This window comes from Nomascus leucogenys, chromosome 2 (assembly GCF_006542625.1).
Source record: "Nomascus leucogenys isolate Asia chromosome 2, Asia_NLE_v1, whole genome shotgun sequence".
NCBI classification, from domain to species: domain Eukaryota; kingdom Metazoa; phylum Chordata; class Mammalia; order Primates; family Hylobatidae; genus Nomascus; species Nomascus leucogenys.
The window spans coordinates 153,473,809-153,497,851 of NC_044382.1; the positions used below are offsets into that span (position 1 = coordinate 153,473,809).

The 24,043-nt window shown below is 48.9% G+C and overlaps 1 protein-coding gene and 1 non-coding gene across 3 annotated transcripts; one reads left to right on the forward strand and one right to left on the reverse strand.

The window, feature by feature from the left end:
* Positions 1–705: 705 nt before the first annotated feature.
* Positions 706–16,843, reverse strand: C2H16orf95 (chromosome 2 C16orf95 homolog). Of its 2 annotated transcripts, none has more exons than XR_004031914.1 (5): positions 16,203–16,843; positions 14,486–15,337; positions 3,822–4,008; positions 954–1,131; positions 706–820 (listed from the first exon to the last, which is right to left on the reverse strand). XR_004031914.1 is itself a non-coding variant. In XM_030819750.1 (5 exons), exons 1-4 carry the CDS (start codon positions 16,693–16,695, stop codon positions 3,862–3,864), a joined length of 432 nt encoding a protein of 143 aa, XP_030675610.1. In that variant the 5' UTR covers positions 16,696–16,843; the 3' UTR covers positions 867–1,131; positions 3,822–3,861. The 2 variants fall into 2 exon arrangements, 1 of the variants encoding a protein (XP_030675610.1); XM_030819750.1 differs by lacking the exon at positions 706–820 and having other exon boundaries at positions 867–1,131; positions 14,486–14,611; positions 15,286–15,337; positions 16,589–16,843.
* On the forward strand, positions 14,236–14,339 carry LOC115831964. The gene has a single exon (XR_004027454.1). It is a non-coding gene; the product is annotated as a small nucleolar RNA U13 (small nucleolar RNA).
* Positions 16,844–24,043: the final 7,200 nt, after the last annotated feature.

Genomic DNA, 24,043 nt, shown 5'->3' on the forward strand with positions numbered 1-24,043 from the left:
ATGAGACATCACTCCATACCTGCTAGGATGGCTATCAGCAAAGTCACAGATGAAACAAGTGTCGTGAGGATGCAGGGAAATGGGAACCCTCATGCACTGCTGGTGGGTGTAGAAAATGGTGCAGCTGCTGTGGACAAGAGCTGGACAGTTCCTCAAAACATGAAACATGGAGTAACAAATGAACCAGCAATTCCGCTCCCAGGTGTACATCCCAGAGAAATGCAAACCTCTATCCACACAAACACTTGTACACAAATGTTCATGACCGCATTATTCACAAAGTAGAATCACCAAAAAGTAGAAACAACCCAAAATTCAACCATCAAAAGAAATGACGTACTGACATATGCCTCAACACAGATGAAGCCTAATGCTGAGTGAAAGAAGCCAGTCATAAAAGACCACTTATCGGATGACAGCATTGAGATGAAATGTCCCAGAACAGGCAAATACAGAGACAGAAAGTAGATCAGAAGTCATCAGGGGTTGGGGGAAACGGGAAGGAGTGACCGCTTAATGCTATGGGACTTTTTGCGGTGAATGTTCTAGAATGAGAAGTGATGATTGCACAACTCTGTGAATATATGAAAAACCACTGAATCGTATACTCTAAAAGAGTGAATTTTATGACATGTAAAAGAGATCTCAGATTTTAAAATTCAATTCACATATACAACGTTATGCTACTTAAAGTGAGACCCACCTGACACAGGTGCTGAAACCATATTCTGGCCCTCATCCAGTGGGTCTGCTGTCCCAGAAGAGACATTCGGAAATAGGTACCCTCCCCCAGGGACATGGAGATGGGGACAAGACCCCCCTTAATGAAGGGAAATCAGAGGTTATCATTTAAAAGGTGGCCAGTATAGAGTTTCACAAATAACATTTATTGACCACATTCATAACAGAATCTCACCCACATTCACATGAACTTCGCTACAACCAAGACTCACCTGATGAGAAATAATTTGGGTTGAATCTTGGGTGTGGATCCTGTTCTATGAGAAGACAGCGACTGTCACAGATGCCTCCTGATCGGAGGACTCTTGTTAAAGATCTTGATCGTGACACATTTTTGTGGTTGTTCCTGACAGTGGCTGAAGATTCCAACTTCAAACCCCAAAAAACTGGCTGGAAAGCAAAGAGAGACAGTTACTAGGACCCGGCCCCAGGGTGAGACCAGCTGCCCTCAGCGTGCCCTTGGGGAACCTCCAGGAGCGGAAGGCAGAGGTGCTCCACAGTGCACAGGGCTGGAGGAATCCCAGGCAGGGAAGGGGTGCAGGGACGAGGGGTGGGGTGCAGTCCCGGCCACGTTGCTTTCCAGCCGCAGGACTGGGGCGAGGCATTCCACCTCAGTGTCCACTCCTTCTGAAAAGGGATGATAATGCTGGCTTTGCAGAACTGTGAAGGGAACAGGTGAAATGAAGGCAGGTCTCACCCTGCTCTTGGGGGCTCCCTGCCAAGACATTCTAAGCCCACCCTCTCCCCCCACCCCCCGGCTGCTGTAGCACATCTCTCCAGGCCGGCAGACGGCAGCCGAGGCTTCTCCTGAGATAAGCTAGGTGTGTGGCTTGGGGCACCTCATAGGGCAACAAAACATCGCAGCTGGACAAGCTGTGCCCTCCCCTGGGATGCTGGTTGGTGCCTGCTCTGCTGCGCTGGGAGCTTGGCTCAGAAGCAGACACCTGCTATGGAAGAGTACGAATCACCAACACCACAGAGTGAGTGACTTCCCGGGTCTTTCTAGACAAGCTGTTGATAAGGACGGGAAGAGATGGGGCCCTCCAAGTGCCAGGATTCAGGGACTGGAAAACAGGAAGCTGCACCAACATGCAGGCGGGTCTCCACCTGGACTGCACTTCTGGGGAACTTCAAAACAAAAGCATGCCCAGGCCCTCCCCAGAACAGTTACTCCAAATCTCTAGACGAAGCCCAGGCATCTTTCTTTTTCTTCCCCTCTCCTTCCTTCCGTTCCTTCCATCTTACCAGGTAATTTGAGCCTGAGGCCAGGGCTTAGCAATTCCCTTTTGGGCCCCCTGACCATCTACTTAACATTGATCCTTTAAAATTGTTTCTTAAATTTCTTTTAGAGATAGGATCTTCCTCTGTTGCCCAGGCTGGAGTGCACTGGCACAATCAGCTCACTGCAACTGCACTCTCCTGGGCTCAAGTAATCTTCCCACCTCATTCTCCCAAGTAGCTGGGACCACAGCACTACACTCAGCTAATTGTTTTATTTTGTGTGGAGATGGGTCTTGCTATGTTGCCCAAGCTGGTCTTGAACTCCTGGGCTCAAGTAACCCTCCCACCTTGGCATCCCAAAGTGCTTGGATCCAGGTGTAGGCCACCACACCTTGCCCATCCTTTAAGGCTGGGATCCAGCTGTGGGCCACCACACCCGGCCTCGCCCATCGTCTAAGGCTGGGATGGAGGTGTGGGCCACTGAGCCTGGCCTCCCCCATCCTTTAAGGCTGGGATCCAGCTGTGGGCCACCACACCAGGCCTCGCCCATCCTTTAAGGCCAAGTGTTCTTCTTTGCTCCTCCCAGTGTCGGTACAAAGGAGTCAAACTAAATGTGATCATCAAGTTGCCAAACATAAAAAGAAAGATAAATCCACAAGAAAAACGACAAAGAAGGAAAGCTCTCGCTGTTGCCCAGGTACTGCTCATGCTCAGAGACCACACAGAGCTCACTGCACCTGCTCCCAGCCCCCTTCCCAATGCATGGCCTGGAGAGGCTGGCGCCCAGGCCCACAAGGGACCCATACCCCGATGCACATCACAGCCTTGATTGTGACTGCCCAGGGAGTGGGAGGCAACGTCCAACTCTAGGAGAACGGATAACCTGAAAAACAGGGGAGAGTCTCACGCTCCCAGCCGTGGCAGAGTGACCAAGACCGAGCTAAGCTCCTGCTGTGAACAACTAGAAAATGGGGCAGGACACCTGGCAGTTATCTGCAGACACTGCACATTTTCTAGAATCTTCCTCTTGCAATTGCGTGAAGGAGACAACGAGCAAACAAGTAAATGCATGTAAATTCAACTGTGTGTGTGCGTTTGTTCACAGGTCTCCTCATCCATGCAGTGATGCAGGCCCCCAGGCAGGAAGGAGCTGCACTGGGCAATGATGAGGAGGAGGAGGGAAGAGAGGCTTTGCGGAGGAGCCACTACCTAGGCCGAGAGTAAAGGGGGAAGAAGAAGCAGCTGTTCCCCAAAGCCCAGCTGTGGCCCAGGGAGTGGCCTTGGAGGCTTCCTGGGGGAGGTACCCCAGCAGAAAGCCATGGCTGTGGGAAGCAAGGGTGCCAGGGGCAAAACTTGAAGCCTGGGAGAGGGTAGGGACTAGAGACCAGGGGAACGGGCTTTCTAGTATGGAGTCTGGCAGCTAGGGCTCAAGCTGGGGACAGGTAAGAGGTCCCCATACCTGAGGGGGTGCTCAGAGCTCAGCGGCTGGAGGGTGAGTGGCTGTTAAGATGCACCGTCAACCCCAACAATGGAAATTTATGGAAACTGGGACCTGTGTCCTGGGAGCAGGGACATTTTAGAACTTGGGAACAGGGAAGGAGTGGAAGTGCCCCACAAGGCCCCTGCCGCCCCCACGAGGCCCCCGCCGCCCCCAGGCTGCCCTGGCATCTCTAGGTGAGGCGGGGCAGAGCCTGCGCTGTGTAGAGCACCACAGGACACACTCACAGTGCCAGGTCTCGGCCGCCTGTCAAGCTAACCCCCACCCCCCACTCCCACATCCCTGATGGCCACCAAGCCTCCCTCAGGTGGACGTCACCATGCCAGGGCCACCCGCTGTCCCCCATCCCCCACCTGCTCACCGAATGGCCATGATGACCCTCAGGATGGCCTGGAGGAGGGTCAGGAGGCCAAGGGGCAGCAGACGCACTGGGGGAGCCGGTAGCTGGTCCTGGTAGGGGGCCTGGAGCTGCTGGCACTTGGGCAGCAGGCACTCATCACCGCAGATCCGCCAGCAGTTGCGCCAGGAGCATGCATCCAGCAGGGGTGCTAGGCAAAGAAAAGGTGGGTTGAGGACAGGGCATGTTCCCCGGGACTCTGTGAGCCACAAGGAGGCTGCAACACCAGCCCCAGAGCCTCTGGGAAATGGGGACTTCCAGGACCCAGCCACAGCCCTGGGGTGGGGACACTGACCCGGAGCTCACGAGATAAAGGCCGTCTTGCGGGTTTATGATTTCCTGGGTAACAGCAACCTTGGGGCTGTTTTACAAGAGGCTTTCTCTTTCAGAACCGCACATGGAACACGTACACTGTCTAGCTGGGACTTGCTTCCAAACCCTCTTTTTTGGAGCGGGAGTGGGTGGTGAAGATCAGAGGAACCACGCTGGATAATGACTGGAGCTGAGTGATGGGCACATGGGGCTGATTTAAGCCAATCTCCACTTTGGGGTGTATTTGAAATTTTCCATAATAAAAGTTTAAGGAAAGCCACAAGCACAGATGGAATTCCGACGTTTCCATTTCCTCGATGCTCTTCAGCACTTTCCACACGGGGTCCGGTCAGCATGTGATCCTCTGGATACTAGAGTTGGTTTTTATTTTTTATTACACTGTTAATATGCTACTAATATAAAATATACACTAATTACATTAATGTAAATATCATAAATATACTTTCCTTATGAAAAATTATGCCACAAAAACATAGAGGAGAAAAGCACCTAAGTCTGTCTTTACAAGAAAAAATGTAAGATCAGAAATGTGAACTTTCTCGTTAAAATGGAAATCAGTCAGATTTGCGGCCAAAGAAAATGTCTCACGTTTTTAAATCACTCTGTACTTGCGGCCAAAGGGGAGAACGATCATAATTCTCCTGGCAGCAATGAGACCCGCTCTCTTAATTCTGTGCTGGGAAATCTTCTGGCGTGAATGGGTTTGAGGCTTGAAACATTAGTTATATAAGTCACCTAAACTACAAAACATTGATTGGAGTAAAAATTAATGCTGTTTTTATTTTAAGTATCAGATACCAGATGATGCATGTCAACTAAGCTTTTAGCTTTTCTTAAAAGATGCAAAGTTTTCAAAGCCAAAAATATTTAAAAAAAATAAACCCAAAATGTGTGATTATACAGTTCGAAGAGCCATAAGAGGTGAGCAGATGGTTGGTGATTATTTGTTTCCCAAGCATTCCCTGACCCCTGCCTCTGGGGATTCCACTCAAATTACTCACCTTTTCCAGGGACCCCAACTCCATTCACAGATTTACTCATTCATAGATTCCATCAAGGCAAACTCACTACAAAGAGTTGGTGCACCAAGAGAAGGACATGATGCCAGCCCAGAAAACAAAGACACAGCAGTGCTCCGCACCAGAAAACACAGACACAGCAGTCCTCCGCACCAGAAAAAACCTTCAAGATCAAGTCCAGCCCACTCCTTTTAGAGATAAAGAAAGCAATGGGGGTAGAGGTCCTGATCTCCCCATATACTATGTCATGAAAGCAGGAATACAGATATGTGCCAGGTCACAGACAGATCAATCTACATACCAGGTCACAGACACGCAAATATATAAATATACTTAACTATGAATACATAAAGGGACTGCAAAAAGTTTGTAGAAAATGGAATCAAAAGATAAAAACAGGCCATGCACGGGGGCCCACGCCTGTCATCCCAGCACTTTGGGAGGCTATGGCAGGTGGATCACCTGAGGTCAGGAGTTCAAGACCAGCCTGGCCAAGATGGTGAAACCCATCTCTAATAAAAATACAAAAATCAGCTGGGTATGGTGGTACACTCCTATAGTCCCAGCTACTTGGGAGGCTGAGGCAGGAGAATCTCTTGAACCCAGGAGGTGGACATTGCAGTGAGCCGAGATCACGTCATTGCACTCCAGCCTGGGTGACAGAGTGAGACGCCATCCTAAAACAAAATAAAAATAAAAATAAAAAATAAAAAATATCAACTTTGTTTCTCAACATAAGATTTACAAGGTCAAGACACTTTTGTCAGTGATGACACCAGCCATTTAGTCCTTCTTGAAAGAGCTGAGGGTCCTGGGAATTTAACCACATCAATGCACTCTTTTTTTACATTATTAACTGAAGAAAATGGGTGCCCTTTAAAGATTTTTTAAGATTAGAAAACAAAGAAGACAGAAAGACCCAAATCAGGACTGTAATTTGGCTGTAAGGTGGATGCCTAATAATTTCCCATCAAAACTCTCACAAAGTTGCCCTTGTTTGACAAGAGGAATGAGCAGGAGCCTTGCTGTGGTAGACAGGGACTCTGGTGGAGCTTTCCAGAGTGTTTTTCTGCTACAGCTTTGGCTAACTTCCTCAAAACACTCTCATAATAAGCAGATGCTGGCCGGGCACAGTGGTTCACGCCTGTAATCCCAGCACTTTGGGAGGCCAAGGTGGGAGGATCATGAGGTCAGGAGTTCCAGACCAGCCTGACCAACATGGTGAGACCCCATCTCTACTAAAAACACAAAAATTAGCCAGCCGTGGTGGCACACACCTGTAATCCCAGCTACTCAGGAGGCTGAGGAAGGAGAATCACTTGAACCCAGGAGGCGGAAGTTGTGGTGAGCCGAGATTGCGCTACTGCAAACCTCGGTGACAGGGTGACTACATCTCAATAAATAAATAAATAAATAAGCAGATGTTATGATTCTTTGGTCCTCCAGAAAGTCAACAAGCAAAATGCCTTGAGCATCCCAAAAAACTGTTGCCATGACCTCTGCTCTTGTCCCATCCACTCTTACCATGATGGGACCACGTTCTGCTCTCGATAGCCATTGCTTTGGTTGTGCTTTGTCTTCAGGATGGTACTGGCGAAGCCATGTTTCACTCCTGTTACAATTCTTCAAAGAAATGTTTTAGGATCTTGATCCCACTTCTTTAGAATTTCCACTGAAAGCTCTGTTCTTGTCTGCAGCTGATCTGGACACAATGGGTTTGGTGCCCTCTGAGTGGAAGGTTTGCTCAACTTTGATTTTGCAGTCAGAATTGTGTAAGCTGAGCCAGTTGAGATGTCTATGGCATTGGCTAGTGTTTCTGCTGGTAATCATCAGTCCTCTTCAGTTAGGGCATGAACAAGATGAATGTTTTTTCTCACAAACTGATGTGGATGGGCTGGCGCTGCAGACTGCACCTTCAACATCGCCTCACCCCTTCTTAAATGAGTCACCCATCTGGAAACTGCTGTTCTGTGGTGCATTGTCACCATAAACTTGTCATAAAGCATCAATGAGTTTACCATTGTTCCACCCAAACTTCACCATAAATGTGATGTTTGTTCTGGGTTCAATTTTAGCAGAATTCATGCTGCTCTGATAGGGACTCTTTTTAAACTGATGTCTTTTCCTTCTTAGCACCTCAAATTAGACCCTGTTCAGATATGTTATAAAAAGTTAGTACCAGTTTAGTACAAAAAAAAATTGAAATCCATACATTGTTTCATTGCTTTTTTTATTATATGCATTTTCTTTGTCTTCTTTTTTTGTTGTTGTTTTTTTTTTTTTTTTGGAGACGGAGTCTCACTCTGTTGCCCAGACTGGAGTGCAATGGTGTGATCTCAGCTCACTGCAACCTCTGCCTCCCAGGTTCAAGCAATTCTCACGCCTCAGCCTCCTAAGTAGCTGGGACTACAGACATGTGCCGCCACAACCAGCTAATTTTTTGTATTTTAGTAGAGACAGGGTTTCACTATGTTGCCCAGGCTGGTCTCAAACTCCTAAGCTCAGGCAGTCCAGCCTCCTCAGCCACCCAAAGTGCTGAGATTACAGGCGTGAGCCACTGCACCCAGCACATTATATGCATTTTCCATTAACTTTTTCAAAGCCCCTCATATGAATACATATTGTATTGTGAATACATGAATGTGAGTATATACTATGTCTATCATGAACATATGAATGTATATACACTAGGTCACAAATACATGAATGTATGAGCATACTATGTAATGAATAGATACAAAATTATTATGTTTTGAATACACAACGTGCCATGAATATATGAATGTATGAGTATATAATAGGATATACATAGGAATATGTACTGTCATAAATATATATACACACACATACTATGTCATAAATTATAGAAGATTAGAGCTTAATAAAACCACTTTAGGTCTCATCCAAGCCCAGGCTGGGAGTTGGTTTCATCCAGAGAGCCGATGCTTGCAGATGGGTAGGGTCTGCCTGTAGAGCAGAGGTTTCTCTGGGCTCACTGGCGGAAGGTAGTGGGTGACCAGGGATGACTGTTGAGTAGGGGAAGGGAAGCCACATGCATGTCACTGTTACACTGTGGGCAGGTGTCTGGGGATGAGAGGTCTGCCCCCACCACCATGATGCTCACGAACCCCGCCTTTCTGGGGAGGGGGATGACATGAGACACACAAACACTGGAGTTACCTTGGATGCCTTTCAAACTCTGCTGCCTCCTGACTATCTAAAAGACAAGAATGGAGGCAAGCAGTCAGCCTGGCGACCCTCCAAGGGGGAGGGCCTGGTGACTGGGACTCCAAACCTCTAGGAGGGGCGCTGGCCAGCTCAAGATAAAAGCCAAGGGCTCCTCCTTATGAGGGCTGCGGGCTCTTTTCTCTGAGGACAGCTTGCCACCCAATGATGGAAAACCAGCAACTGAAAGTCAGGGGGAAGGAAGGAAGTCCTTGTCCACCACCCAGGACACAGGGAAAGCAGGGGAGCGAGAGGCCCATGGGGCTAGGAAGAGGCCTGCTGCCGCTGCCCGGAACTAGCGCTGTGGAGGGGGCCAGCAAGAGCAGAGAGGACAAGTCATCTAGTCGTGGTCCATCCCACGCACCCTCCTTCCCACCTCCCTCCATGCAGCCAGGACCAGGGGAGAGAGTAAGAGGACAGGCCGGGCCAGGCAAGGGAGGTGGTGTGGGAAGAAGGAGGCAGGGAGGTGAGAGAGGTCGGGGAGAGTGCAGAGGGGGAGGAAGAGACAGAGGAAAGCAGCAGCAGCAGCAGTGGGTGCCAGAACAATCACCCCTCTGCAGAGAGCAGCGCGGCCCTGCCCTTCCAGTGCCAACTGGGAGACCTGAGCCGGCCCTCCCTGAGCCACACTTGCCATCTGTGCTCCCAAGCCCATGGCCACAGCTGCCAGGGTATCTTCTCTGGACACCAGCAGAGGCCTTTGTGGAAGCAGAACCCAGGTACCCCTCTTCCCCTTCTTCCTCCCATCTCCCCTTCCCCCAGCCCCCACCTCACTCTTCAGTTCTCACTGCAGTGTGCACCTCCTCCTTACCTGCTGCTGAGACCTGAGGACCTGGGACACCCAGTAGGGCATCACTGCCTGGTCCCTAGGCATCGGGAGGCAGCCCCCAAAGTGGTGGCATAGGCAGCGGCACATCTTGGTGGTTTGGGGGATATAAAACTGAACCATCTTTTGACTCGAACAGAAAGGATGGGAGGAGAAGATTCAGAAGGGGATGGAGCCATGCCTGTCCCCAACGACTCCCTGATGGAGCCATCCCCCGGAAGACTCCCTGGCTCGCTCTTAGTACCAGGGCAGGCCCTGGAGAGCTGTTCCCACCCACAAGCACACCCAACCACTCCAGATAAGGGACTGTGGTCTACCCTCTACAACATGCCCACTGTTGGGAGACATGGGACCTCCGTGGCTCACCTGGCCTTCCTACCCACCATCTGTACCTATGCCCTGGCAGAGCACACAGGTTGGTATTGGGAGACCTGGCTCTGTCCTGGGTTGGTGGTCTCCAGCTGGGGCCCTTGGGCATGACACTTAGCATCCCTGTGCCTCAGTGCTCTCAGCTATGAAGAGGGCTCTGCTGGCATCTTAACAAAGTTTATCAGGTTCTAAAATAGACAGCCTTTGATGTGGCAGGGATGTGTCCTGTGAGGATACTTTCACATCTGCAAAGTGTCCTATGCACAAAAATATTTGTTGCACCATTGTCAGGAGTGACTGGACAGCCCAAATGCCTTTCAGTAAGAGACAATAAATGACAGACATCGGGCAACAGGGTATAGGCAGCCTTGGGAAGACTGGAACAGAACTGTCTGGACTGACATGGAATAAACTCTGAGACAGGATGTAAACTGAGGAAAATGCAGCACCATAAGTTCAGTACACTACCATTTGCATTTTTCAAAAAAGAATGTACATGCAATCGCATGTATGCGAATTACAGCAAATTACACTCTTGCCTGACTTACTCACCCTCCCTAAAGCCCACCCTTGGCACTGTGACCCTGCAGCTTCTCCAGCAGAAAGACAAGGTGGTCCCACCTCTCAGCTGCGGGTTCAACGAGGCACATGGTTCGGGCAACAGGATGAGGAGGAGGTTACAGCAGGAGGAGGAGGTTACAGCAGGAGGAGGAGTTACAGCTCTGCACATATGGTAGAGGCTATTAGACATGGGAGGAAGGCCAGGAGCAGTGGCTCACACCAGTAATCCTGGCATTTTGGGAGGCCAAAGCAGGTGGATCACTTGAGGTCAGGGGTTTGAGACCAGACTGGCCAACATGGTGAAACCCCATCTCTACTAAAAATACAAAAATTAGTTGGGAGTGGTGGTGGGCATCTGTAATCCCAGCTACCTGGGAGACTGAGGCAGGAGAATCGCTTGAACCTGGGAGACGGAGGTTGCAGTGAGCCGAAATCATGCCACTGCCCTCCAGCCTGAGCAGCAAAGTGAGACTCCATCTCAAAAAAAAAAAAAAAGAAAGAACGAAAGAAAAGAAAAGAAAAAGAAAAATGAATGCCATCCCTCATAAGCAGGACAAGAATGTCTCCTCTCACTGCTCTATTCAACACTGTAGTGAAATGTCTAGCCAGTGTATCAAGCAAGAAAAATAAAAGTCTCCAAATTGAAAAGGGAGAAAGAAAGCCATCTCTATTTGCAGATGACATAATCATGTATGTAGAATATCTGATGGAATCCACAAAAAGAGCTACTAGAATAAATAGGTTTAGCAATATTGTAGAATACAAGAACAATAGACAAAAAATCAGTTGTACTTCTAAATACCAGCAATGAAAAGTCATAAATTGAAATTCAAAAACAATGTCATCAAAATTATGAAATACTTATGGGTAAATCTGACAAAAGATGTATAAAGCCTATATAATAACAGCTACAAAATATTTATGGGAAATATTAAAGAAAACCTAAATAAACATATAAATGTATCACGTTTATGGGTCAAAAGACTCAATATTTTTCAAAAGACAATTCTCTGCAAACTGATCTACAAAGCCCACACGGTCCCAATCAAAATCCCAGTAGGGTACTTTTGTAGAAATTGACAAACTGATTCTAAAATTCACATGCAAATTAAAAAAAAAAAATGAGAACAGCCACCTCTGAAAAAGAAAAACAAAGTTTGAAAATGAACACTACTTGATTTCCAGACATTATAAAGTCAAGATACAATAATCAAGACAGTATAGTATTAGCATAAAGATAGACAATTAGATCAGAAGAGAAGAGGGTTCAGAAATAAATTCATACATATATTAACAACGGTCAGTCCACTTGTATGGCTATAAAGGAAAAGCTGAGGCAGTGTAATTTATTAAGAAAAGAGGCTTGGACAGGTGTGCTGGCGGCTCATGCCTTTAATCCCAGCACTTTGGGAGGCCAAGGCGGGTGGATCACTTGAGGCCAGATGTTTGAGACTAGCCTGGCCAACATGGTGAAACCCTGTCTCTACTAGAAATATAAAAGTTAGCCGGGCATGGTGGAGAGTGCCTGTAATCCCAACTACGCAGGTGTCTGAGGCAGAAAGCAGGGGAATCACTTGAACCTGGCAGGCGGAGATTGCCGTGAGCTGAGATCGCTCATGCCACTGCACTCCAGCATGGACGACAGAGTGAGACTCCGTCTCAAAAAAAAAAAGAAAAGAGGTTTATTTAGTTCACGATTCTTATGGCTTGAAAGTTCAAGATTGGGTATCTGCTTCCTCTCATGGTGGAAGGTGAAGGGGAGCCCACATATGTTCAGATCACATACAAGAGAGGAAGCAAGAAAGAGGGGAGGAGATGCCAGGCTCTTTTTAACAACTGGCTCTCTTGGGAACTAATAGAGAACTGAGTCACTACCACAAGGACAGCACCAATCCATTCAGGAGGGACCTGCCCCCCATGACCCAAATAACGCCAACACTGTGGGTCCCCAGCTCCAACACTGGAGATCAAATTTTATCATGAGGTTTGAGGCGACAAACATCTAAACTACAGCAACAACTGATCTTTGACAAAGGTATAAAGGTGAGTCAGTAGAGGAAATACAGCCATTACAACAGATGGTGCTAGAACAATTAGACTGTCATTTGCAAACAAACCCAATCCAAGGCTGCGTACAGTGGCTCGTGCCTGTAATCCCAGCATTTTGGGAGGCTGAGGTGGGCGGATCACCTGAGATCAGGAGTTCAACCAGCCTGGCCAACATGGTGAAACCCTGCCTCTACTAAAAATACAAAAAATTAGACAGGCATGGTGGTGTGTGCCTGTAGTCCCAGCTACTTGGGAGGCTGAGGCGGGAGAACTGCTTGAACCTGGGAGGTAGAAACAACCCAAATGTCCTTCTGGGTGAATGAATAAATTGTGGTCTATTCATATAATGCAGCATTACTCAATAATGAAAAGAATGACCGAGATCGTGCCCCTGCACTCCAGCCTGGGTGAAAGAGCAAGACTCCATGACAAAAAAAAAAAAAATTCGATCCATTCCTCACAGCATGTACAAAAATTAACTCAAAATGGATCACAGACATAAACATAAAATTATAAAATTTCTAAAAGAAAACATAGGAAAAAACCTTTTTTGACCTCTGGTTCAGCAAAGATCTCTTAGCTACGACACCTGAAGCGTGATCCACTGCTGTGCTGGGGACAGGCCCACCTAGGCAAGATCTAGAAAAGATGGAATTGATAAACTGAACTTCATCAAAAGGTAAAACTTCTCTCTCTGAAAGATACTGATAATAGAATAAAAAGACAAGCCAGGTCAGGCGTGGTGGCTCACACCCTAATCCCAGCACAGTGGGAGGCTGACACAGGAGGATCACTTGAGCCCAAGAGTTCGAGACCAGCCAGGGCAACACAGTGAGACCTCATCTCCATGAAAAATAAACAAAATTAGCCTCGTATGGTGGCGCACGCCCGTGGTCCCAGCTACTTGAGGGGGTAAGGGGGGAGGATTGCTTGAGCTAGGGAGTTCAAGTTTGTAGTGAGTCATGATTGTGCACTCCAGGCTGGGCAACAGAGTGAGGCCCCGTCTTAGAAAAAGAAAGGCAGGCCAAAGACATGGAAAGATATTTACAAATTGAATCTCGGATCAAGAACTTGTATTTAGAATTTGTATCTAGAATATATAAAGAACTATCAAAACTCAGTAATTTAAAAAGTCAGTTCTTTTAAAGGGACAAAACAAACAGATGCTTCATCAAGTAAGACATGCAGATGGCAAAAGCACATGAAGAGATCCTTGACATCACCAATTATCATGGGTATATGAATGAAAACTACGATGAGACAGATGCCCACTAAGATGGCTCAAATTACAAACATCAGCTAAACCAAGTGTTGCTGACGATGTGGAGGAATTGGAACTTTAGACACTGCTGGTAGAAATGTAAAATGGTGGAAAACAGTCAACAGGTTTCTTTTTTAAAGTTAAATACACACCTACCATATGATTGAGGAATTCCACTCCTTGGTATTTACCCAAGAAGAATGAAGGCATATGTGCATACAGAGCCTTGTACACAAATGTTCATAGCAGCTTTGTGTGTAACACATAAGAAGTAGAAACAACCCAAATGTCCTTCTGGGTGAATGAATAAACTGTGGTCTATTCATATAACGCAGCATTACTCAATAATAAAAAGAATGACTATTGAGGCCCATGATCACATAGAAGAATCTCAAAATAATTATGCCAAGTGAAAGAAGCCAGACAAAAGTGTACACAGTCTATGACCCCATTTATATAAAATTATCAGAAATGCAACGTAATCTACAGTGACAGAAAGCAGGTCAGTGGTTGCCTGGGGATGTCAGGGTATGGAATGTTGGGTAAAGTTACAAGGAGCCCACAGACATGATTAAGTGTTGTGTATATGCTCATTATCTTGATGATGGTGGTAGGTTCAGGGGGGAATACCCATGGCAGGACTTCCCACATTGTACATTTTACACACGTGCAGTTTATCACATGCCAATCAAACCTTTAGAAGTCTAGTTTTTAGAAAAAACTGTTTAAAAATCACAGATCCTTTTATAGTACATAAGCATGATAACTGGGTACTCATGCACATGTGTGAGGTGTGCCTCCCTCAGACCTTGCTACAATGTCAGCACATTACCCATCTGACATGAAAATAAATAAATAAATAATCTCAAACTGTCTCCCTGAAATGTTAAAATATCCATTCATATAATACTTCTAATTCTGAGGGGTGATTGGTCAACTGACATTCACCCTGGACCCTAGGTGAAGACCTCCTGGTTCAAGTCCCTACCTGCTTTCCGGGTCTCAGGGACAGAGGGACCCAGTAAGGCAGTGCTGCTTCCACCCTGGACACAGGCAGGCGGCCCCCGAATCTGGTCTGGCACTCACAGCAGATGGCCCAGGGGCCAGGGTGCATCTGAGCAAGATCCAGAAATGACAGAACTGAGCTTGATGCTGCATTTGCAGGGAGACAGGAGGCTCTCGGGCACAGGAGATGCGCGCTCAGGAAGATGGTGTCTGGGGGCAGGGTCCCCAGCTCCTACTGCAGCTTGGAAAGAGGCAGGCTACCGTGGCTCGCCCTGAGGCCTCCAAGATCATTTGGAGGGGAATGCATCGGAGCTTGCAAATCAGGTGCGCTGGGATTCTCGGGCGCTTCCTGCTGTGCTACAATGAGCAAGTCTCATGGTCCCCTCTGAAAATGGGCATGTACAAGGAGCTCTAGAGCTTATGGGCACATGAGTGCTGCCTTTATGGCCATCTGTCACACTCTGGTCTGCAAGAGCTTCCACATCCATCCCAAGTGACCTGCGTTACACCCTCAGGCAGGAAGAAGAGGGGCTGCCATCACCTCCAGGGGCAGACGGAGAAGCTGATGCCCAAGGCAGGTACATTAGGTGGCCTCCTGAACTCAGGCGTTGTGAGGGCCTGGGAGGTGTTCCGGAGGCCCAGGGATAGCTCCTACAACCAGACTTTTGTGTTTGGAGCATTCTCTCATGGGATGCAGCTTCTGGACCCACATCCTCTGCTCTCCTCACCCCACAGGGGTATGTTGGGGTCAGGGCCAAGTGGCTGAGGACTTGCTTTCCTTACTGAATTACCTGGGAGGCACACTTCTTTCTTGTAGGTTTGAAATGTGCTATTCCTAGAAAAGAAGAACAGAAAAGCTTAGGGTTTGCGTAAACCAGGGGGTAGGGATGCTAGGGCACAGGCCTGGGCCTGTCTTCTCAGAACTGACTCTCAACAATAAAGCCCACGGGTGGCGGGGACGCGGGGGATCCTCTGAGCCCAAGAAGAGTGAGAGGGTGACATCAGAAGCAGGCGTGTGCTCGCTCGTGCGCTAATGTCTAGGGGCTCCTGGGGGCTGGCTGTCATGGAATCCTGCATTCCCAAGCCAACCAGTTTCAAGGTGACTCCAGCTAAACTTGTGCTTGAACCATCAGAAAAGACAGAAGCCTTCCAACCTGGTGAGAACTTTCCAAGACATGGAGCTGCCAATCACATCACCTATGATGGTTTCTCAGACACCCTCAACTTACTGAAATACTGAAGAAAAAACATCGTCAAACTGTCCATTAATGAACCTCCTTCCACCATAAAAACCCAGGTGCTTTGTCTCTGGGTTGACAAAGCATTTGGGGTTACACTGGCTCTGTTACTCTTCCCTGTTCCACCCCCCAGCAAACTGCTTGAATGTTGGCCGGATGAAGCGTCTCCAGTGGGTGCAAAGCCCTGCTTCCCTGACGGTGGGGGGCAAAGCGCTTTGTAGTGTGGAAACCGTAAGAGCGATAGAAGTGTTTTTGGGTTTCACGGTCATAATAACCATTATTATTATTACTATTTTTGAGAGTAATAGATTCAAGGATCAACTCTCCTGAAAACAGAGGATGGGACATTGCCCTCCATAGCACCCAAGGCCCCTTCTGGTAAGGGCAGCACTGCCATATTCCTGGTGGGGAGGGGGGGCCACACCCATCTCAGTCCTTGTAGTTCAGATGGGCCAAACTCACCACTGCCCAGCCTGGAAGGCTGGGAAAAAAAGAATCTCCTTTTTGTTGAGGTTGACAATCTGATAACATGTAAACCTCAGGAGGTCCTGGCGATCATCTTGCCTCCACAAGGGAAGCCAGTAAAAAGGAAAGAAGCTGAGAGACGGAGAGAAAACTTCCAGGACCATGGTCAATGTGCAGCGGGATACATCCATGCCTGAAGGCCTACTTCTGACATTTTCAGTTATGTGGAAGCATCAGTCGCGTTTTTGTTCTTACGCCAATGTAAGTGAGGTTCCTGTGGGTGGTGGTCAAGAGTTCCGCCTATGCATAGGTCATGGAGCAATGCCGGGCCGGGAACTCACAGGCGCGGTGTGGGGTAGCCGCGGGCAGGATTCAGGACGCACTTGCCTGCCATCCTGCGCGCTGAGTGTGAGTGCCAACCTGCAGAGCCCGACGCCCCCCGCGCCCGGATCCCCGTCAGCAGCGCCTGAGGCTGCTCCAGTGGCCTCATGATGATGGTGACAACGCCGCGGGGACAGTGGGGACCTGCTCGCACTCGTATGGCTTCTTATGGCTGACGCGCCCTTTCACACACACGTCGTCCGCAGGCCCTGACGCCTTGGACCCCGCCTTTCCCTCCTGCCCCAGCCAGAACCTAAACCGAGCCAGCCCCAGCCCCAACCTCAACCCCCCAGAGGAGCCCAACAGCGCCCGCGCGCCCGCCCGTCCCGCTGATTGGCCCAGGCCCAGCCAATCAAAATTTGCCTTCTAGGTATGTGAACTTAGCTGGCGGCTGATTGGTCCGTCAAGCAGACGCGGGGTCAGCGGGTCAGAGGGCGGTTGTGTGGGACTGCGGGGCTCCAGCGGAGCCCGCTGGGGTAGGTCATGCAGACCCCGGCCACTGGAACCACTCATCATTTCCGACGAATCGGCCGGAGGGGCCGCCGGCCGCCCCAGCCAGGGTCTCCGTACCCGGCAAGGAGAGAAAGAGGTGGGAGCAGCCCGTGCGGGGCCCTGCGTCTTGCATAGGCGCTTCTGTTAAAATTACTCCTTTATCTCAGATAATGAGTTGGCGCTGGATCGCTGCGTCCTCAGGTGGGGTTCGAACCGTGACTTTTAGAGAAATAGGTTTTGTTTTTTTTTTTAAACAACCTGGGGTTGAAAGGCCGCGGAATTGGAAACAGTCGTCACCCGGAGACCTGAGCGTGCAAGTGCCGAAGCTCTGGCTGGCCCTTAGCCTCCCCACCCCACCCGCTCTTTTCGCTTGAACGCGTGTACTTTGGGCAGTTGCTGACGTGTAGACAGGACATATGTCTTCATATTTTAGTAAAACCCAGTGCTCTCTGCCTCTCTGATTATGTTCTTTAAGTTATCACCAGTTCCGATTTGTATTTCTTGGAAACGGTTGGGTCTTCCCTCACTTTTCAGTATTTTCATGCAGACTCAAATACTCTGGATTAATATCTGTATTTGCCCAAACCATCACGAGCACCTCTAACCCTGATGGGCAATACTTCAGTGTGCTGCATTCTGGCCACAGAGCAAACAGGGTGCTCCCAGGCACTGCCCTCTCGGATTTCTTGCCTTGTTATTTAATCATTAAGATCATGACCTATGAGCAGGACTGAGTTTCCAGCCAGCACATACACACATCCTCTCCTGGCCAGCATCCATGCTGATGAGGCGGTGCCTCTGCCGTACTAGCTGCCTAATATTTCAGATACCCCGCCCCATGTGTGTTTGTGTGTAAATCATGTCACTGCCCTCTTTGTAGCTAATGACAAAATTCCAAGAGTCACCATTAGCCTAGCACATTATGCCTGTCTCATTTCTGCCCACTTTGGAGCACTTCTCTGCTGTCTGTTTTCCTCCTGAGCACACTGAAGCATTGCCATAGCACAGCAAGGCATAGAAGACAGGCTCATGTTCCCCTGGACGCTCAGGCCTTCACCTCTGGCACACTAGGTCTTGTCATTCCATGTCAAGAATAGATCTTCACTGCCCTCACCCACCCAAGAATGGCTAAAATTAAAAGGACTGACAATACCCAGTTTGTCCTGGATGTCGCAGCTGGAACCCTCATACGTGGCTCATGAAATTGATAAAACCACATTGGCAAACTGATAGTATTTACAAAACCTAAACATATGAATATCCAACGACCAACTAATTCCTTACCTCACCCAAGAGAAATGAGAGCTTATGTGTACCAGAAGACATGAACAAAACTACCCACAGCAGCTTTCTTCCTGATAGCCCCAAACTGGAAATGATCCAGATGTCCATCCATAGGAGAAAAGATTTTAAAAAGAAAGCATGGCATGTTCACAGAGAAGAAATTCTGTACAACAATGGAAGAGGGCACACAACCACAACCCACAACAATGTGGATGAAGCGTACAATGAAGTCAGACCCCAGAATGTACAGACAATTCCACGTGTGTGATGTTCAAAACCAGGAAAGCAAATCCATCATGACACAGGCTGGGGATGTGAAGGAAACTCCAGCCACCCTGCCCCTGTGTTCTGAGTAACAAGGCCTAGATCCCAATCCTCGCTCTGCCTCTTATCAGAGACAGGTATCAGACAAGTTGCCTAACTTTTCTGAGCTTCAGGTTTATGTCTAAAATAATGACAACCATAGAACAAATCCCAAGGAAGTTTCAGAAGATCAAATATGAAAGAGCATGAAAAGTGCTCAAAAACCAGGGACTGGCGTGGTAGCTCACATCCGTAATCCCAGCACTTTGGGAGGCCAAGGTGGGAAGATCACTTGAGCCCAGGAGTTTGAGACCAGCCTTGGCAACATAGTGAGAACTCATGTCTGCAAAAAAATTAAAAATGAGGCATGGTGGCACATGCCTGTGGTCCCAGCTACTTGGGAGTTTGAGGTGGGAGGATCACTTCAGCCCAGGGGGTTGAGGATGTAATAAGCCATGATTCCGTCCAGCCTGGGTGACAGGGCCAGACCTTGTCTCAAGAAAAAAAAAAAAAAAGTCAGACACAGAGTCCAGCACACGTCAGTTTGTGACGTGAGTGTGCTTCAGGCTGGAAGTTTGGCCACTACCACTGCCTGTTCTAGGCTTTTGTTTCCAAAGCCCCCAAGTAGAGGGAAAGAGGAGCAGAATGAGATCTCTGTGAACCCAAGGTAATGGGGACCCAAGCCAAACCCACAGAACCTTGATCCCAGGGAGAGAGTTGCAGGTTCCTCCCAGATCACACCTCCCCAGGCAGCCTATACCCAGACAGAAGCAGGGTTCCTGGGCACAGCTGTGGGGTTTCTTCACTAATCAAGGGTCCCTTGCCAAGAACCCAAGTGAGGCTTGCATTTACCCTATGCTCAGCTAACCAAGTCATGCACCCCAGCCTGAGCCTTAGCCTGCTCCAAAGCAGCACCATATGTGAATTTACACAGGAGCACTCTGGGCTAGCGGTGGCCCTGCAGAGAGGCCTGACACCTGAGTAGCAGAAGCCACCACCAGACCAGAGGGGACTATCAACCTGGCTAGACAGGGCAGAGAAGCAGTGGGCCACTGAGGCAAACAGCCTCACTTTCACCTGCTAATGGCTCCTTCCAACTACGAGAGTTGCTTGACCCATGTGTGGGGACAGCCATCAGCAGTGACAGGGTGGGGTGAATGCTCCAGCCACTCCACTCTGCAGTCAGGACAACTTCAGGACGTGTTCTGCACTGGCTCCTGGCATCCCCCGCAGGACGGCTCCAGCCGCCTATGTCCTGACCTTCTTGGTCATGCCTGTTGTTCCGCCTCCTGTCTTCCCATCCCACCTCCCCACCCACCACGTGTGTTTCCAGATCATCTGTCCCATTAACCACTTGCACGTCCTCATCTCACCGTCTGTTCTTAGGGGAACCCAGACAAAGACAACCTCTGACCATGATGCTGCTGCATCTGTGCCACACACCAGCGACCAGAGCCAGGGCTGCTTCACCTAGAGCTGAGAGCAATGACCCTCCGAGACCTGGTGGGCAGAGGGAGATGTGTGCCAGTCACTGCTGCATGAGTCACTGGCTGGCTGCAGTAGTATGAGGCTCAGCAAGCACTAGCAAGATCTTTAGAAGAAAACACCCTGTGTGGATGCAGGGAAATTAGCAGGAAGGAGGGCAGGAGCGGCCCTGCTGAGGTTTCCAGAACACCAAGAGGGTGGCAGGTGGCACATTGCCTTCCAGACACTTACTTTCCGACTTGAGATTTCTTAGAGATGTGAAGCTCCCTTGGAGAGGGAAAAGGATTTGTCATCCACTGAAAATGAAGGCTTGATCCCACAGGGAAGAGCTGTCATTGACCCTCTGTCAGGATTTGAAGAGGCCAGGGGTTGGGGACAGAGTGGGGACACCTCTCTGCCTACAGTAGAGCTGGTCGCCAAGACAGCATCACATCCTTGGCCAGGCGCGGTGGCTCACGCCTGTAATCCCAGCACTTGAGGAGGCCGAAACAGGCAGATCACTTAAGGTGAGGAGTTCGAGACCAGCCTGGCCAACATGGTGAAACCCTGTCTCTACTAAAAATACAAAAATTAGCTGGGCATGGTGGCAGGTGCCTGTAATCCCAGCTACTCAGGAGGGTGAGGCAGGAGAATTGCTTGAACCCATGAGGCAGAGGTTGCAGTGAACTGAGACCACACCACTGTACTCTAGCCTGGGCGTTACAGCAAGACTGAGTCTCAAAAAAAAAAAAAAATAGAAAAGCATAACATTCATATCCTTTAGGGGAAAAAAAAGGTGATTTTTAAGCCCCTAAGGCCCTGTGGGTGGACGAGGAGCAGGGAAGACAGACACATCCTCCAGGAACGGCGCCGTCCTCAGTGCTGCCCCAGCCCCCGTGCAGAGCCACACAGTGTCAGTGTGCAAAGCAGGGCCTGGGAGAGCTCCACCAGACCTTGCACAGCGCTTCCCCCAGAGGCCTGACTGGGGAGGACGCCACTTCCACACATTTGCACATTTTTCCCTCTGTAGCTTTGCAGACATTTCCACAGACGCACACAGCACCACCAAACCAGAAAAGAGCTGACAGTCTGTCATTTTCTTTCAGGCTGGCTTGTTATTCCAGGATAACCTTGCCTAATTCGACCCATGGCAGGGGTTCTACAAACTCAAGTTTTACAAACTCAAGAAAAGGGGTTCTACAAACTCAAGTCTTGGGGATAAAGTAAAACTGTGGTTTTTAAAATGAAACCTAGGCCGGGTGTGGCGGTGCACGCCTGTAATCCCAGCTACTCAGGAGGCCGAGGCAGGAGAATCGCTTTAATCTGGGAGGCGCAGGTTGCAGTGAGCCAAGATCGCACCACAGCACTCCAGCCTGGGCGACAGAGCATGACTCCATCTCAAAAAAGTAAAATGAAACCTAAATAAGAACTGTCATTTTCTAAAATCTTAGGTCTTGGCTGCCCATGATGGTTCACACCTGTAATCCCAGCACTTTGGGAGGCCGAGGCAGGTGGATCACTTGAAGTCAGGCATTTGAGACCAGCCTGGCCAACGGGGTGAAACCCCGTCTCTACTAAAAATTAAAAAATTAGCCAGCATGGTGGCACGCACCTGTAATCCCAGCTACTCGGTGTCTGAGGCACGAGAATCACTTGAACCCAGGAGACAGATGATGCAGTGAGCCGAGATCACGCCATTGCACTCCAGCCTTGGCAATAGAGCGAGACTCTTGTCTCAAAAAAAAAAAAAAAAAAAAAAAAAAAAACTAGAAATGAAAGTAATAAAAATCTCAGGCCTTTGACTGGAGACACTTTTGGGGTCTCTTTGAAGTTGAACAGTTCCTTCCCAGGCTGGATCCCAGAGTGATGAGGTCAAGGTCACCCAGGTGCCTTTGACTTGTGTCTGTTTGCATTTTGTGTTCACCGCCCCTTAATGACCTGTGTCGTGTGAAAGATGCCCATTACAGACGTTCTGGGCACCTCTGCTGGTGTAAACCCTTATCCATTCCTCTAGGGGTCGCTGGCTTCATCATCTCCCCTTATTCTCCCAGTCTCTCCAATCGTGACAGTTTACACGTCTTCCAAGGGCCATCTGGGTCTTCCCTTACTTCATCTTTGTGCCGTCTGCTGAGGCAGATACAGGCTCATCATCCTCCTCCTCCCTGCTGTTACCAGAGCAGCATGAAAAGGGGCATAGCCACACAGAACAGCCACATTCTGAGTTTGCTTAATTTCCATATACCTCTGTAACCATCTCATCCTCCTACCCCCACCACATGGCACCGAAGACCTGCATCCTAGCACTGTCTGTGAAATTATTGGAGTCCCCAACTCCACCCAGAGTTCATTACTTCCCAGCGACTCCACTTGGGTTCAGACCAGAATGTATGCAGCAGTCTCCTCAGTGAGCATCTCCCACCTCCACCTTCCTTGACTGAAGACCATTCTCAACATGGAGACTTCAGGCTCCTGTGGGGCCCAGAGACAGCCACAGTCCTTGCTATGACCCACAGAGCACTGTGATATCTGTGCGTAGCTAATAACAGCACACACATGCACCCACACAAATGTGTGCACATGCATGCATGCTTCCACATCACACGCCCGCACACTGATGCACCCTCGCCCTCATTTCCTACTGCATTCCTCCTCCTTGTTCCAGCATCGATGCCCAGTGCTGCTTTCTTACACTAGCATGGCCTTGCACCTGCTGCTCCCTCTGCCTGAATTGCTCTTCCCCAAGTGTCTCAGGGCTGCCTCACTGCACCTAGGTCTCTACTGTGTCGTCTTCTCAAGGAGGCCTTGACTGAGCTCCCTATTTAAGGTCCACTCAACGGGTGTGCCACCAAGAGTAGACTTTAGGCAAAACAGGTTGAGTTTTCAGATGATGATGATGGCGGTGGTGATGATGGTGATGGTGGCGGTGGTGATGGTGATGATCGTGATGGTAATGGTGATGGTGGTGGTGACAACTGTGATGATTGTGATGGTGATGGTTATTGTGATGGTGGTGGTGGTGGTGATGGTGATGTGATGGTGATAGTGATTTGATGGTGATGATTGTGATGGTGATGGTGCTGATGGTGATGGGATGGAGGTGATGGTTACTGTGATGGTGGTGGTGGTGGTGATGGTGATGTGATGGTGATGATGATGGTGGTGATAGTGATTTGATGGTGATGATTGTGATGGTGATGGTGGTGCTGATGATGGTGATGGGATGGAGGTGATGGTGATGGTGATTGTGATGGTGATGGTGGTGCTGATGATGATGATGGGATGGAGGTGATAGTGATGGTGACTGTGATGGTGATGGTGGTGCTGATGGTGATGATTGTGATGGTGATGGTGGTGCTGATGATGGTGATGGGATGGAGGTGATGGTGATGGTGATTGTGATGGTGATGGTGGTGCTGATGATGGTGATGGGATGGAGGTGATGGTGATGGTTACTGTGATGGTGGTGGTGGTGGTGATGGTGATGTGATGGTGATGATGATGGTGGTGATAGTGATTTGATGGTGATGATTGTGATGGTGGTGGTGGTGCTGATGATGGTGATGGGATGCAGCTGATAGTGATGGTGATTGTGATGGTGGTGCTGATGATGGTGATGGGATGGAGGTGATGGTGATGGTGGTGGTGATGATGGTGGTGATTATGGTTGTGATTATGATGATGCTGATGGTAGTTAATACTGTGAAAGTTTCTTATGTGCCAGGTACTAGTCTGTAGGCTTTCTGTATTTAACTCATTTACTCCTCACAGTAACCTATGAGGCAGGTTAATGTCACCATCTTTTTTTTTTTTTTTTTTTTGAGACGGAGTCTCACTCTGTTGCCCAGGCTGTAGTGCAGTGGCGCGATCTCGGCTCACTGCAAGCTCCGCCTACCGGGTTCACGCCATTCTCCTGC